Here is a 17,587-nt window from a genome sequence, read left to right as displayed (position 1 = left end):
TATCAGCGGAAGTGAGGTCGACATTGGTAACATGTTAACATAACAGTGATGTTTGTGATAATGTTGTTAGTGTCGATGTTGTTAGCATTGATATTGTTATTTAAAGATATTAGTGCTCATGTTGTTAGTGTTGATGTTGTTAGTTAAAGATGTTAGTGTTGATGTTGTTAGCTAAAGATGTTAGCGTTGATGTTATTTAGTGTTGATGTTGTTAGTGTTGGTGGTGTTAGTTGATATCAGAAACTAGCGGATGCCTGCCCCGTTTAGAGGTCACAGCCTTTCAAGAAACCACAAGTTAGGTGAGTGTGAACTCATTTAATGCCAGATGTGACCAGCACTGGCACAGGTACAGATACATTCTGGAGCCAGGACATGCCAAAAGTGTGTAACAGAGACAAATTACCGTCCAAGTGGTCAACAGTCCGATCAGTAGTGAAGAGGATGAAGTAAGGTAAAGCTGCGTATGTGAATTCAACACATTTGAAGTTGATTGTTATTCCTTACAGCCTGATATATTGTTAATCTCCTCTGCTTTATATAAATAGATCCACCAACATCAATCAGATTCCTCAAAATGAGTCAATTGATTTTGATGAAACTTAGTATTGTGGACAAGTTTTGTGATTATCAAGGAAGAAATACAGTACAGTGATTTAATTATGGAGAAAGTAGGTCAAAGGTGTCTTCAAGCCTACTCATGGTGTGGATGAGTTCCTCTCTTCCTTACCTGTGTGTATTCTGGAAGACAGCACCAGTTTTTTACAGTACACCCAGATCTTCATACAGCTGCTGTCCAAATTGGTCAATTTAGTAACATAATAAAGTACTGTACTCTCAAGTGACAATTATAATAGTTTAACAGCCTTAGTCATAATAATTCCAGACATTAAAAAGTGTATGACTGTATATACAGTAGTTTCCCTTATAACTACTGTACTCAGTAATTTGTTAAGTGTTTACTGTTATTTTTAATTTGCAAGACAAACCGTCTTATCAACATTAGATTATGGTGAATCTTTCAAATTGGATACATTCTTCTATATTTATCAGCAACTGAATCCTTGATAAAAGTGCACATTGACACACATAAAAGCAGAATGTCACTCGGGTTGAAAATATGAAACTTTAACTAAAATATTGTATTCTGATGGGAATACACTTCACTTATCCATTCCAGTCATGTTTAATACATAAGGACTAAAGGTGTTGCAAGAATATAAAATAATTTTTTTTACCTGTTAGTTGTTATTTGTGCATGAACGCTGTAAACAGAAGTTTCCTATTAGTGCTGGCTCATCATAAAGGTCACTACTGTACTGGGTTTTGCTGAAAACTCAAATTAGATCTTCTTAACGTTTCAATTGAGAAACTGGTCCAAACCTAGCTTGATGAAAAGGCCATTTACATTAGTCACAACCAAAATTATCTCGTGTAAAAAAATACTACATTAGAAAGTGTGTTCAAGGTGGTAACGGTCGCAGATATAAACAAAATTGCTAAGACAACTTTGGCTCACTTCATTAAATAAAACATGTCATTTAGTACATCTTTATTTTAATTCCTGAGAATATCTTAATATACAGTATACAGCAAATACTGGTGTATTAGTAGAGCCATAATACCTATACTCTTGTGGAATTTAACTTTAACCATATAATACATATAAATATTACACACCAATCTATTTCTTCCTCTAACTAGTAGTTATAATACAACCAGCAGTATATAAACACAATATAACATGTTAAAATTAGGCTAAAAATGTGCATTGAAAACACCAATAACATGTTTCTACATCTATAAGTGCACTGTTACAACCAAAGATTCAAAGATTGTACATGTATTTTAACAAGAATGGACCAAGACTGTACTGTATGTCTTACATTAAAAAAAACATTATACTTCAGTACCATTTACTATGTATTTTCTTGTTATTTGTTTTGGCAGATATGAAATAAAACTTCCCATTCAACCAATCTCTTCAACATACATTAAATATATCTACATTAAAGTATTTCTGACAAACCATTCACATACAGTACAGTACATAAGAAATCTATCCAACATCATCATCACGGTACAACTTTGCCTATTACAATTTAAAGTAACAATGTTGGAAGAAATATATGAGATATCTGCAGTAGAATTCTTCATGTCAGGTCAACACAAAATTGATTAACAGTATACAGCAGAACTACACTGTAAACAGAGAATGTGGTGATAGCAGACGAGGTAGTTTAAATACAGAAGAAAATAATAAGAAAGAACTGCAGGCAATTAATGATTATACAGAAAACATAATTGACAGTAAATTTGATTGATTTCAAAAGACATCAATGCAGAGGTGATATATAAATTTGGGTAATGAGTGGAAATTATATATATCAAGGCTTGGTAGCAAAAGGTGGTGGAGCTGGGAAGTTAGTGAGAGGGGGGGGGGGACAAGGATGTATACCAGCCAAAGGGTAGCTACAGAGCCTCATGCCATGTTTCCACGGCTGACTTAAGCAATTTTTGAAACTACATATCAAAATATGTTCTCAAATTTCTCATTATGTTATAACAAGACCATGTAAGGTGAAGATACATTAATTGAAAAATTTCTGTACAGTATAGGGGAAAAAATAACAATTGTACGTGTTTCCCACAGTTGTGTCTCATCTTCTTATTACGTACATGTATATTACAGTAAAGTACAATACAGTACAGTAATATCTAAGATTTTTTTTCTAAAAATATTATATTAAGTCATATTGCATTGCAATAAAATATGAAATATAATTTTTAAATAATATTCAGTATCAAGATAATTTTATAAAAAAATAAATTAAATCTAAAATTATAAAAAAATTGTGCTACCTCATTATACATTAATATTAATTCAAGTGCTAATTACAGCAGTGGTAGTGCAATATTATTTATCTTAACATATCTTAACAAATTCTTTAACACCGAAAATATATACACCCTATAGTTTACTTATACTGTACACTACTTTGAAGTTATCCATTTCAAATATATAACCCCATCTTATATTTAGTAATAAATTAAATCTTTGAATCTGGGGTAATAGTAATGGCAGGTGCTGATACAGTTCTAGAAAACTCTGGAGGAGAAGCTGAGCCAGTTAGACTGTCCTTCAAAATCTTTTCAGCAGTTCTTGCCAGGAACATCACTGAGTCTGACGCAGTGATCCTCGTGGTCTCCAGATAAGTCCGACTATTATTCTCACACTCCTCCAAGAAATACCTAAAGTAAAATCACCTTTACTATGATGTTCAAGACCATGTAAATATTAGGCACCCTAGCTTATTTCACCTGATTATTAAACATCTTAATACTACCTGGAGGCTTAGGTTAGGTTAGCATTAGGGTGTTTGACCATCTGGTGAAATAAGCTGGGGTGTCTAATCTTCACAAGATCTGATATTTTTATCAACATGGGTCAATAATTCTCAATCACTATTGTGGCTAAAATATCTGAATCACAACATACACACAAGGAGAGAGAGAAATAATAACCATGATAAACATCCTTGAAGAACAAAAAGTAATACTTACCTGTAGTTGACCATGATGCCACATGAGTTTGCAAGGCCACGCGGCGAACGGTCAGCAAGCCAGTTGATGCGCCACATAACCGCTCCATTTTTCAGGTGAAAGTTTGCTGGAAAATTACATATACAACAGATACCGGGTAAAACAATTTTAGTTTTGATGAGTTTCAAACAGTAAAGACAATCGCCACTTGAGTACAACTGATAAATCTAACATAACAGATTTATATAAATGTCAGCTTGGTCTCAAAGGGGAATATTTGGAGACCTTCCCATATGCAATACTTTGACTCGCCAACCATTAAAGCCTAGTGCAAAATATTGAATTTTACAACTGAAAATCACCAACTAATAAAGAGATACATTTTCACTGGCTTATGGTTTCCAGCTTTTCTAGAAGCCAATATCCTTCAACATAATTAAACTGTTCTACTGTAACTGTAATTAATGTCAACTTGATCAAAGTCTCTAAGTTTCATAATTAGGAATTAAAAATGGTATTTACACCCAGCAATATTAATCCAGCTGTTTAAAAACTTTTTTTTACTAAAATTGGTTTAGAGAATTACATGAGTCGACCATGTACTGTATATAGTAGGAAGACTCTTAACAAAGATGGCTACACTGATTAGTAGTAAAATCTTTCTACTTATTACAGTTCAGCAACCTTTTAGTTCATACAAAACACTAAAATTGAAACTATTTTACTTACCTACACTGTCAAGAGCATATCCTCTTCTTTTTTCTAAAAAAAGGTAATATGCACACAGCCTCATTAGAGGAACTTCTAAAGCCTCCACCATCTCCAATTCCTCGACCCAGCCATTTGTTGTGAACAGTTTCCGAAGACGATCATATACTTGTGCAAATGATTCCAACTCCAGGCTACTTTGCAGAGTACTTAGCTCAGTTTCTGTAAATATTTGAGCTTCACCTGCAAGACCAAATGTAACATTATGTCTCAAGAGTGCTCATGCTGTTTCATATCATTAAAGCCATACATCTTATTGAACTTACGATGGCTGACTCTGTAATCTCATCATTCAACCAGAGAACTGATAAGCAAGAAATTTTAACATACACCTGTAATCATTGTGATCAAGATGGTACCACTGGAAGGAGATTGGGTGAAACATTAAGAGTGTACAGTACAACATATGAGTGAAAAATAATTAATGTGAAAGAGCTTATCAGAGTCCATACATAAAATGTAAGAAAATATTAATCCTTCTTTAGAATTCATATTGACAATCATAATTATGTACAATGCTTTGAAATAAGAGAGGTACAGTACAAGTATTTCACGCTAATTACCTCTCTGTGCTCTTGCCATCATTCCATTCAGCCACTTGACAAAACCGGGTATGGGTGAGAGACTGGAAAACTGAGACATGCTTGGAAACTCTGCTTTCAATTCATGTACAACTCTTTTGATTAGGTAATTTCCAAGTTCAATGCCCTGAAAAAATTAACATAAGCATAACAGATGTTCAATTAAGAGTTGAAGAAGAAAAGCATTTACCGGTACCTACTTAAAATATCACAAAGTACCATAGACCATAAAAGCTTCCATTACCTGGCAACATTTTCTTTTCCTTTGAAAACTCTTATGCATCTTGGTTCACGCACCATAAATATAAGACAGCTACCTGCTCACCTAACAATCATCTATAATTATAAAGTACAAATAGCACATATGCAAAATACATGTATGTACTGTACTATCAATCTAGACATAATTAATTTTGGCAAGAGCAACTACTCACTGCACACCAAACAAAAATACAACAGAGTATAAAAGTATTCTCTATGTTGAAAAAAAAGTAAAAGAATAAATAAAACAAAAATTAAACATTTACAACTTGTGACATCTGTTTGGTAAGAAAACACAACTAGTGTACAGTATATCAATTGGGCAGCATCTAACATAACCCCCCCCCCCAAATCTTGTAACTTGAATATCAGTCAATATTAACAAAAAATCAAATAATCGCCATTAATAAAATATAGATCTCCTTAATATTCAGCCATTATAAAGACAGAAGTCACAATTAAATAAGAAGAATTTAGGTTGCAGATTACCTGTAGTCCCTTCTGTGTGGATGCTATAGAGTAGAAGATGGCTGTGTTGATTAATGAAGGCTCTTCACTCTCCTTGCTCACGATGGCTTCATCTAGTAAAAATAATATACCCTGTACTGTGTAAACATTACACAAATATTCCAAATAATAAATAAAAACATAAAATCCTAAATACGTAGGAATTCTAGGTGGACGCCACAATAATTTGAGGTTGTCACACAGTTAACTTGAGTCTTATTGTGTGATGCCTCTAACACACTTTCAGCAATACCGAGAAGCAATCTACTGCAGCAATAATAAAAATGGTGGGTTTTAAAATACCAATATTAAATAGTCACTACCATACCTTATTTCACTTTTTTTGTGGCTTATGCAATCAGTTACATTCTTGTTTATTTTACTCACAGTGGCCAACAAGCTGCACAGTATTTTTAGCCTCTGTTAACAGAAGTAGAATAGAAGGTGAACTACAGTGTTCTTCTGTAATAAGTACTGTAGTTCTAACACAGTAACCACAATATCAACTCATTACAAAAACCATCAAACCTGATTCTACAGCATTTAAAAAATTAACATTCAATTTCCTTGCAACATGAATCACTAGTAAAAAGTTATATAATGATTTGAAGTGCACAAGCTCCTCAAAACTGTTTATACACATGCTTACAACAATCAGTAAGTCATCTGAAGCTGTCTATACACTTGCCTACAACACTGTCAATAAGCTGTAGATAATGATGAAGTACTGTATAATAGTCTGTAAGCATGGGAACAGTAACTAAAAGGTACATGACCATTGTAGAAATTATGTAATATCTGTACAATGTAGAACATAATACTGTACTGAAATCCCACTATATATTCTGGCTGTAACCTATGGTCCTCTTCACACTGTTGAAGAGGAACGTAGGTTAGTCAATATATACTGTAGTGCTATTTTCTTTTCAGTGTTTTATCGTCTCTGACAGTGGGTTTCAGTATAAATGTCCAGGAATAAGTGAGAGAGAGGTGAATTACATGCTGACAAGAGGCCAGCACTACGATAGCATGTGGTGAAGTGTAAAACAGCTAAAACCAAACTGACGGCAGCTTATAAATGAGATACTATACTGCCTGAGGTGAGTACAAAGTTAATCAATGAAATGTTTGCAGGTAAACCTGTTAAATAGTTTGGTTATGATAAATTACACATACAGTACAGTACAACAAAAACTTTATATTGTTACTACAGTACTTATTCAACCCACCAAAGGAAGAAGCTCTTGAAGTTTGCAGTATTTTGGCCATTGACTTAGATATTTCATTTGTAAGAAAGATGTGTAGCACTACAAGAGGCTCCTTTGGCATACATGAGTGAGTGAATATGAAGCATCTGCGATAAAGGCCCACACGGCGCTTCAAGTCAGTCCAGTTACGGACAGGATGAACAGCTTCATATTCTGATACCTGGGAATATATAATATCCATCAAGCTTTAAAAAAATAAATAAACAATACACTGTCTATAATGTGTCTTCTTGATTTTTTTAGATCATGTATTAGTAAATTTAGTTCCAGATAATACAGTAGAATCAGCATACAATGTAGAGAACCACTTTGCCAGAAAAGAGTAAGATTTTGTTACATAGTAGCCCAGTTGAGCAGAATTAACTTCCTAATTTTAAAATACCAAAGTGCAAGTATTGTACATTCAAGGAGTTGATTAAGATAAGTAATTTAAGGAGACTGTACAGTACTCAGTAATGTCTGCTTTGCAATTAACAGACAAAATATACTGTACAGGTTGACAACCCTTTATCCGAAATTACGAAAACCGAAAAGCTCTAAAAACCGAAAATTTTTTGGGGGTAAATTTTTTTTTTTTTTTTTATAACAGGGATTAGCCCACCCGGGCATAGATCACTGACCCACATGAGACCTGGGGGCGAAAATGTAATAGTAATAATAATTCTAATAATTATTCACAGTAAATAAAAATCTTAATAAAAATACACCAAAATAAAATAATAATAATAATAATAAAATATAATAATAGATTTAATAATAATAACAATAATACTGTAATAATAAAATAATAATAATAATAAAGAAATACAAGAATGAAAAAAGATCAAAAGTGAGAAACACGACCTAGACCTATGAATTATTATTATTAGCCTATTATTATTATTATTATTATTTTTTTTTTTTTTTTATTATATTTTCGTCCCCCAGGCCCTCATGTGGGTCAGTGATCTATGTCTGGGTGGGCTAATACACATTAAAAAATAAAAATAAAAATAACCATTCTGAAAACCGAAAAATTCCGAAATCCGAAATGCCTCTGGCCCCAAGGATTTCAGATAAGGGATTGTCAACCTGTACAAGCAATATTTTAATATAAATTTAACTAAAAAAATTATTTTTCAATCCACTAAAGACAGGAAACTCATCAACTATCCATAATGGGAAAAAAGCTCAGACTATCAAGAAAACAGATACTTATGAGTAATTTTCAAATATGGTGTGAAATTCAACTAGTGTACATGCAGAAGTCATTTCAACTTTTCTTTGAATCTCCTTTATCATGAAGGGTACAGGAGACGATAAGTTTGGGTTTTCAGTCACACAAGCCTTTTCCTGTTATGGTGGAATGTGGCTAGGCAGGAGCTGATCCCCTGGTTCTCAGCAATTAGCAGTTTGCGGGTTACATCACCCCCTTGGTAGAGGCTAGTCCATGAAAGGCTTGCTCTACTCAATGGCAAGCACAGTTAATGGGTAATACTGTGCCATACTGGGTTGTAAAGCGATGGGTAAGCCAGTTTTAGGCCTTGTTAAGAGAGAGGAGAGCCCTGGGCCCAACACTTGGTGGGCCCTATTGGACCACAATCAACATTTCCCAAAACCAAGTACTGACTTGACTGTGACTACTTACGTATTAATTTATTATCAGATCAGACTTAAACACGTAGTCAGGGTCAGATCATTACAAAGTGCTGGAAAACGATTTTAAGAGCCGAATTTTGTCTTAATTAGGCTTAAATTTTAAGGTGGCCCTGCACACCCCTAGGGCCAGCCCAGGAGAGAGCCATAACACAACAAATATTTATGTATCTACTCTTGGTTCTGCCTACCTTGCAGGAAGTGGGAGAAGGCATAAAAAATAATGAAAAGCTCTAAATAAAAAATTAGAAATGCCACTTAAATAATATTAGAGCATAATTTTCAATACGATAAAGGACGTATGTCTCTCCGAGTTAAGTTCTGTTGTCCTATACCACAATTTTATGATACAAAACACTTAAATGAATATAGTACATTATAAGTTCACTAGCTATTTTCAAACAAACCTTTTGTAACATATTACATGGGGACTCCCAAGTAATTCGCTGAACATTTAAAAGTCCAACAGTAAACCAAAGAGAAAGGAGTTCTCGCAGGGTGGAGTCCAAGGTCTTGAGGACTGCAGAATGACACGGTTCTGAAGCCTTGCTATATAATGTGCTCTGAAATGTAAATGTGAAGTTCTTAAACATTAATACATAGTACCCCTGTATAAAGAAAATTTGGCTATTGCAAATTGTGTGCATACCCAATAATACAAGGTTGAAGATGCCAGGCAAGGTAAACCCATAATACTGTAATTATTTCCTATACAGTGAATAATTTTTATTATTGTAAAGGTACAAATATAGCACATCTGATTATCTTGGCCTCTGAGAACTTTCTTATGAAAGAGATATTATTTGTAGCTTACTAATAAATCTTGACGCATATCCACTAAAAACTTGACCCCTCCAGAGAGTCGGGATATTTGCGAGAAAACCCAGTGATGTGGCGGCTGAACGGCAAGACGTAAACGGTCCTCCCACCTCAAAAGTTGAGCAACTGTGTCCTCGGCATCCACATCAAGCTGGAAAAATATAACCGACTGAAATGTTGACATAACATCATTTACAATTTAGCCATTCTTGCTGCAGTCCCAAGTGGAGATGTGAAAGGCTTATCTAATAGCAAGCTACTTTTTTTAGGGTATAAAAACCGGAAATACATCAGTTACTCTTGGTTGTCCATGGCAGCACTATAGTAGAAGAATTTATAGGCTAGAATAAGTTAAGTTTTTTTATGCCAGCAAAGGTAATCTATATAACTTGTTGTGGGAGGTTGTAGGTCCTATAATACCTATGTCTGAGACTTTCAGATGAAGGTTACAAACCCACACTTCTCCTATCCCTCTGAGTCCCCTTCTACAAATCTGGGTATAAAGAGGGACCATGCTGAAAGTCCAGAACATATAAGTCAGCATCATGACCAAAAAATAAAAATAAAAAATAAAAACATAAAAATAATAATAATAATCAGACAGAGAGAACTTGTATTAGCCAGATTAATAATAAGTAAAGAGAAAATGCCTGTTTTTCCAATACTGTACTGTATATGGGAAGGAATCACATTCCAGTAATTTACTGAAACTAAAATACATCTATAGTATCATGCTAAATTTAGTAAGAATGCAAGTATTTATTATATAAGTCCTTTAAGTCCTGACATTATGTATGGTAAAGTATGTTATGTCTATACAGTACAGGGTACTGGTAATTACAGTATGTCATAAGTTGTAACATAAATACTGTATGACCACTTAACTTACCTTTGGTTTCTGTTGGATAAGATCATGAAGAGCTTTATGGTTGGTAGACAGTGTGGTGGCCATGTATATTAAAAAGTCTGATCGTTCATCTGTGCCAAGTCGGGAGTAGAAGTAACACATATCCCGCATGTCATCCTGTAGGTATGTTAGGAAGATCATCACTCTTTTTTAATACTGTGGAGTACAGTAGTGTATTTAGCAATCACCATTCTCCTGACTGATTCGTTTCCTTTAATGCAGGTAAACTGATAATGAGCCATATACCTGTATGTACAAGTACTGTACACTTAACATGAAATATTTCTTCACCTGAAGACCAATCTATAACAGCAGTGGGCTGATCCTCAGCCTTGAATACAGTAGACCCTCAATAATGCAGACCCCATTAATCTGGAAAACCTGGACCTATTGTTTTGTAAAACTAGCATGATCAACTCAGTCCATTTATACTGTACTATTTTCTGTTCTTGAGTCATGCTGCAAACTTAACAGATGAATATTGTGACCCCCCCACTGATATCAATAATAGCGGACTGATTCAAGGAATATCATTCACGTGATACTATGAATTATATTCCAAAAATCTTTTACAGTAGTATCATATTGACAAATTCTTCATTAATTTTATGATGAATCCACTATCGGAGCAAAATGTTATTTCTGCTTTTATTACTGAAGTTAAAACAGTACTGTATAGTATAAATCATATACTGTACAGGGCCAATCCTTCCTATAGCTACCATACGTTTTATACACTCAGAGCGTAGGACACCGACCGCTAAGGGAGCCCTATAGTCCCGACAGTTATATGGCAGTGCTGTGGGATATACAGTGGGGTATGCTATAACGAATCTAATTGGTTCTAGAACCTTGTTCGTTATAGCATTCGTTCGTTATAGGATTAATCCGTTCCAGGCCCCCAAATACAACCACTTAACACTGAAAAATATAATATAAAATTGTAAAAATTGTAAAAAAGTGCATAAATATGCATCTAAACCCCTGAAATAATGAGTATCATTAATACTTGTACTAAAAAAACAATAAATTAGTAAAAAAAAATAAATAAATAAAACAAATAAATAAATAAATAATGTTCGTTGTAGGAGTTTCGTTCGTTATAGCATTCTCAATTTTATAGGTAAAACCGTTCGTTATAGGAATATTCGTAGTAGGATCCGTTCATTATAGCATACCCCACTGTACACTGAAGTGTTTGGCAACTCTCCCAGGCCATGCTCATGTAAATAAAATGAAGATGTTTAATAACCCGAGAAATTAATCAATAATAATGTATGATAATTTGGGTGAAAAAACAGTAATTCTCATCTGGAAATCTGGGCCTGGCAATACTGCCCTCAGTGCAAAGGCGACATGGCATCAAAACAGTTATATCCTTTGAGTGCATGCCCCCAGGTCACCATAGTGCTCATGATTTAGGGGGGGGGGGGGTTTGAAGGGTGGAGGGGCCCCCAAAAGACTATTAAATATTATGAATTGGCAAAAAAATCAAATCAACCAGGTCCTACTTAACCTTACTCCATTGCTAATGTACAATTCTGTATTACTGTAACATCAATCCTGGTGAACAAAAGATTGCTGACAACCTCTTTTGGCGACTTCACCCAAGAGTCTTACAAGTTTCAGGACAATTTTAATTATGTTTCAGTTTTGCTTCTGAGTTACAGCACCTGATTCTGGCAACACTCTTTAACACAATACATCTTTGCTATTGCAGTATGTCTTACCATAAAAAACACAGAATTAATTACTAACTTAAAATTTACAAACACTGTAGGTAACTATTAACAACCCACTATATCAACAACTGTGATAAGTTTGAAAGAGTTAAATTTCAACAGGCTGGTACTGTATTACATTCAACTTTCTGAAATCAAAAGTATTTATTTGAAGGTTTCATACTCTAAAAAGAAAAAAGTGCACCAAATTTTAATAAGATTTGATTTACACCATTTCCAAGATCTATTAATAATTTATAACACCTGAAATGTTAATAACAAAATAAACAAGTCGCCACAGGCAAGATTATACAGTACTTACATCAATTACCATGACGCTGGTTTTAGAGTCACGCCTTGATACTGCTTTTTTTAATGCATCTTTAGTAGCTTGTAAGAGACCTGATGGAGAACTTGGTGCTGGAGGGGATGATGGAGGTGAGGGCATTGGTGAGGGAGTAAAGGGTCGATCATAACCTGAACTGAAGGAGCCTAAGGAAATCGGAGCAAGAGAAACCCCTCGGCGCACTATGGGGATTGGAGCAGTCATGGTGTGGTTTTTGTTGACCCTGAAAAAAAATATATGATTAGTAACTGCAGTTCCTTATGCATTTATACAGGATGTTCCATAAAGATGTACATTATATTGCAGGGTGTATTCCCGAGACAATTCTAGGCCACAATGTATATATATACTGTACAGTACAGTTTAACAAGTTGCTGAAATCCGAATACAGTACTGTAGTTTGCTAGCTACAGCACTTGAACGATATACAGGTAATGATAGTGAGATTGGAGTGATACAGATGGAGAGTTTTTTGTAATTTTATGTTTGTAGCTCTACACAACGTGATACAGAGGCAGAAAGAGGCAATTATGAACATTTACTATATTAACACAACTGTATCACATTGTGTAGAGCTACATACATAAAATTACACAAAACTCTCAGGCTGTATCACTCCAATCTCACTATCATTACCTGTACATTTTACATGTGTTGCAGCTAGCAAACTATTCGGATTTTGAAAATTTGTTATACACTCTGCATTAAATGTACATCTTTGAGAATCACCCTGTATACTGTATATTGAAAAAAGATCAGTACAGTACAATGAAAAAGATAAAATCCAGGCTGTGCAGATTAGTAGTGACAGGCAGCCTGAACATACCCAGACTAGGGACCGGACAAGTGATTTGCACAGACATGAGTAATCAGTGAAATAATACACACACTAAATGTGAATGTTTTGAGGTGTTTATTTACCTTTTCCGATAAAAAATTCCACGCAAGCAAATTTCCTCAAAAAATTTGTCAGGGCAAGTAAAAAAATATATATATCCAGGCAAATAAGTTTAAGTCACTTATCCAGGACAAGTACTTGTTCCACATAATCTGCACAGCCTGATAAAATCTAACTTTTAATTGAACAAAATCAGACAAAACCCTAACCTAATCTAATGATCGTATGACAGCTTTGACTATTTTACATTACTTTTAGTTGGTCTGTGTCATTTGACTTCATACATGGTTTATCCTGGTAGCATCCAACACAGCTGTAAACAAACAACACCTTCAGGAAATATGGTGATATCTTTCTCCTATTTATTCTCTACACAGGGTACTTAATACAACAAACTTGGTAATTGTCCAGATTCTTACTAAATTACTCTATGCACAATATGAGATCATTTTCATGTATGCAAGTAATACACCAATTACCAGTGTACATATGTATCTTTTGAGAAATTGTTAACAGATGAGCTAAAATGGAATGATCAAAGATGGTACTGCTCACTGAAGCACAATGGCCCAGTTTGCGTACACAACAGAGGTTTTGGCTTTGTGTGTTCATCATGTTTCTGCAAAGAGAAGAAAACTACCACAGTACTATACCAGATTTAAGCAACACCAAAACACTGAAGACTGCCGAACTTTAGTCTGTTTCCGCTAAAATCAGCCAGTTGAGAGACAGTTTCTGCTCCAACAACTTTTGACATGGTAATGTAACTTCTGATGAGATTTAAAATGCTTACCCTTTGAACCTGTTATTAAGCAGAAATAACAATAGTGATGAGATATATCCTTTGCTTTTTTAAAAGCCTTTTTAAACATTAATTCAGGCAGACAACCTAGAGTTTCAACTTTCTCCCAAATTGAGTAACATAATCTCTCCCATCAGTCTCACTAGATCAAAGTTTACAGCCAGTGCAAATAAATAGTGTGTATAGTTGTAGTTTCAGAACTATAATTACACCAGAAAAAGGCAAATGCTTTATAAATAAAGAAATCAACACTTATAGAGAAAATGAAGATCTAATCCATGACTCAAAACTTATTGCATTTTTGTTTGTTTCTGTCACATCACCAGAAACCACCCACCGTACATACAGTAATTAACTGAAGACCGTCAGAAGACTGGTTTAATATTAGTCCATTGGCTGTCCGCAGGTTCCCGCCATGTTTACCTGAGGTTATACTCCTCACTTAAAGTAAGTTGTCTCTTCATTTCCTCCTCCTTGTAAGTTAGGTTAGGTTGGTTGGTTCTTTTGGTATGAGAATAGGTTTTTTGGGGGGGGTTTGTGTGTGTGTTTTACTCAAATCTGACCTCTATTTTTGTGCAAATTAAGTTTCTGTTAAAAGTGAAAATTTATTTTTATTTGCAAAAACCACTAATTTGCACAAGAAATGAGGGTCAGATTTGAGCAGAACACCGAAAAACGTCAAAAAACCTATTCTCAAACCAAAACCTGAGAACTGCCAATGGACGAATATTTACCGAAGAATGGACACACTGTATTATTAAGAAAAATGGAAATGAATTCTAGAGAGCACTAATAATATTCTGACAAAGTGGACAGACATCTACTCCATAAAATCGTCATTCAATTTCACACTGGTTCATGTACAAAGGCACAAGAAAAAAGTATATAATCACTTAATTTTACCAAGAATTGCACCATGAAAGTCCTTAAAAGCTTCTCTCAGTGAATTTTTACAAGTGGACAACCAGGGATTTTTTTTGAGCAATGTGTTTCTCCGACGGTTTTGACAATGTTAAGATACTTTTATTGGTAAAGGTGTATAAGAGGCTGACCACCAGAAGGAATTGTCCGAATTGGTTTAATTTTTTTCTTCGCACTTATATCATGATATTTAACACAAAATTGGAAATGACAATGCACAGAACCTAATGGAATCTAACCTAACATACCCAACCTATGGTTTGTTAGGTCAGGTTCTATTAGGTTCTTTGCATTATCTTGTTAATTTTTGTGTTATTGAGGTTGATATACATCAGCAATGGCGAGGAGGAATACGTGGAAGCGTTCACCATCATTTAGGAAACGTCACTTGAAAAGGGATTCAGTGAGATCAACAACAAAAATGGCGCTGGGAAAAGAATTGTGAAGTGGGATAGTGTGAATATAAAATTCCAAAAAGATACTTAAAATCATAATAGAAAGTTGTCATTTCTTTTAATATACTTCAAATCATCAAAACAATAAGTATGGCAAAAATCAAGAAAATCAACAAACAACTTCTGGTGGTCACCATCTTCTACACCTTTACCCTTTTCTTCTATGACGTTTCCCTCGCAAATGACTTGAAATTACTTAACCTAACCTCCTAACTGAGGGGCTCTGCCCCCTGGATCCCCTGGTATATTTAAGTCATTTGCCAGAGAAACGTTTAAGAAGAAAAGTGTCTTTACTTTGTCAAAACCATCTGAAAAACACAATGCTCAACAAAAAAATCCATTGTTGTCCACTTGTAAAAATTTACCCTTCTCTCCACTGGGATCCTTGTGGGAATAAGAAAAATCATTTACATCAAGTTATTTTTAAGAAACTACAGCAATCTCACATTTTTTACCAATCTGTAAACCCAAACCTTTCAGACAAGATCCTTGGGGTCGAGCCGGCCAGGTATTCAGTGAGCTGCCGTTTTTGAATTGTTGATCCACCAGCCACCCACAACGCAGACCTCTCCACGCGCCGCCCATCTAAATATAACTTTCTGAGGGTTAAAAGGGCCTCTCTAACGGTGGCATTACATGGATACATTCTTTGTCTAAAATCAACTTTGTAAAGCAGGTCTGGCTACGCTGGTTGTGGTTCTCCATGCCAAGACCAGCTGTTTATGTTGTTTATATAGATCAGCTGATTGTGTGGTGCGAACCTAAACAAGAATCTCTACGCTATCTTAAAGTTTTATTGCCTAATTTTTTATGCAAACATAATAGTTTATCTATTTAGAAATAAAAAAGCTATTATCTGGTAAGGAGTAATAGCCGTGATTTACAAATGTGAAAACATCATGAAATAAAACCCCAAACAAGGAAAATATAATAATTTATCTAATTAACGTCGCCCTCGGCCATTTTTGCGATAAACCCTGGTGTCGATAAATGAGTTTTCTATTTTCATAATTCATAATTTCCTGCTTTGACTGGTAAAGGAAGCTCAACAACTGACAAGTTTAATCCTCCCATTTCTCATTATGAGTTTATTTAGTAAAATCGGCATACAAGTTCACATTAGCAATAGGCAAGAACAGTAATAAAATAAGTTTACTGATTCAGAAAGTATTTAAAGAGTGCGGATATACTGTACAGTGTAGATATACAATGAATGGTACTCAGGAAGTTGATTCTATCAAGGATAACCCAGAAGAAGCCATCATCAGCTTATTTCTTTTAATGATTCCCAGAGTTCTTGTATTAAAATACCCACAGGAATCATACATAAGTTCATAGGAAAATAAGGAGTCTGCAATAGGCCGGTTGGCCTGTGCATGGCAGCTCCTTTTGAGAGTTACTACCACTCTCTATCATCCATGAATCTATCTAGCCTCCTTTTAAAACTTTCCAGCATTCCAGCACTTATTACAAAGTTGCTAGGGTTGCTCCACTCATCTACCACCCTATTTGTGAACCAGTTTCTTCCTATCTCCCTCCTAAACCTAAACTTATCCAACTTAAATCCGTTGCTACGAGTCCTATCCTGCTCGGATATTATAAGAACTTTATCTATATCTCCTTTATTGATTCCTTTCACCCACTTAAATACTTCTATCATATCTCCCCGCACTCTTTGTCTTTCTTGGGAATGCAAGTTTAGTTTGTTTAACCTATCCTGATATGGAAGGTTTCTAAGTCCCGGAATCATTTTCGTCATTCTTCGCTGCACCAGAACTGAACCGCATAATCGAGGTGCGGCCTGACTAGCGCAAGATATAGTTGCAATAAGACCTCTGCACTCTTATTACTTACACCTGTGCAAGGTCAAGCGCAAAAGCTTTTACAACGCCCATCTGGGAAGCATACGTAGTTCATGCTTGCCTTTATGACTCATGCTTTTTTTTATTGGGCACCCCCCCCCCCCGCTACATCCTTGTGTGTAAGGGCGTAAAAGCCTGAAGGGTCATGGGTTTTGTCAGCAAGTTACATAAAGTGACAGAATGATGAGTGTCTGGGGGAAAATTCCCTGTACAATTTATCTGTTTATGGCAAAGCGTGGCAGGTCCCTAATAATATCAAATGCCAGGCCTGTCACTGGGAGGAGGGATATCTGGTC

The 17,587-nt window shown here is 35.1% G+C and overlaps 1 protein-coding gene across 1 annotated transcript; it reads right to left on the bottom strand.

Annotated features, from left to right (window-relative positions):
- Window positions 1-1,537: 1,537 nt before the first annotated feature.
- LOC121878380 (malonyl-CoA decarboxylase, mitochondrial-like) lies at window positions 1,538-16,177 on the bottom strand. Its single transcript, XM_042384586.1, has 11 exons — window positions 15,903-16,177; window positions 12,330-12,576; window positions 10,269-10,403; window positions 9,375-9,530; window positions 8,968-9,123; window positions 6,887-7,085; window positions 5,640-5,731; window positions 4,872-5,016; window positions 4,270-4,491; window positions 3,562-3,667; window positions 1,538-3,249 (listed from the first exon to the last, which is right to left on the bottom strand). Exons 1-11 carry the CDS (start codon window positions 16,073-16,075, stop codon window positions 3,048-3,050), a joined length of 1,833 nt encoding a protein of 610 aa, XP_042240520.1. The 5' UTR covers window positions 16,076-16,177; the 3' UTR covers window positions 1,538-3,047.
- Between the last annotated feature and the right edge of the window lie 1,410 nt (window positions 16,178-17,587).

Source organism: Homarus americanus, unplaced genomic scaffold (genome assembly GCF_018991925.1).
Source record: "Homarus americanus isolate GMGI-L3 unplaced genomic scaffold, GMGI_Hamer_2.0 scaffold41027, whole genome shotgun sequence".
NCBI classification, from domain to species: Eukaryota; Metazoa; Arthropoda; class Malacostraca; order Decapoda; family Nephropidae; genus Homarus; species Homarus americanus.
The sequence above is the reverse complement of the archived record's forward strand: the minus strand, read 5'-3'. Positions and strand labels throughout refer to the sequence as shown.

Excerpts from the sequence above, each read along its gene's own strand:
- LOC121878380 (XM_042384586.1), bottom strand. The coding sequence starts at position 16,075 with ATGTATCCATGTAATGCCACCGTTAGAGAGGCCCTTTTAACCCTCAGA. Across the intron at positions 9,531-10,268 it reads TTATCCAACAGAAACCAAAG|CTTGATGTGGATGCCGAGGA; the intron begins GTAAGTTAAGTG and ends ATATTTTTCCAG. Across the intron at positions 7,086-8,967 it reads CATGTAATATGTTACAAAAG|GTATCAGAATATGAAGCTGT; the intron begins GTTTGTTTGAAA and ends ATATATTCCCAG.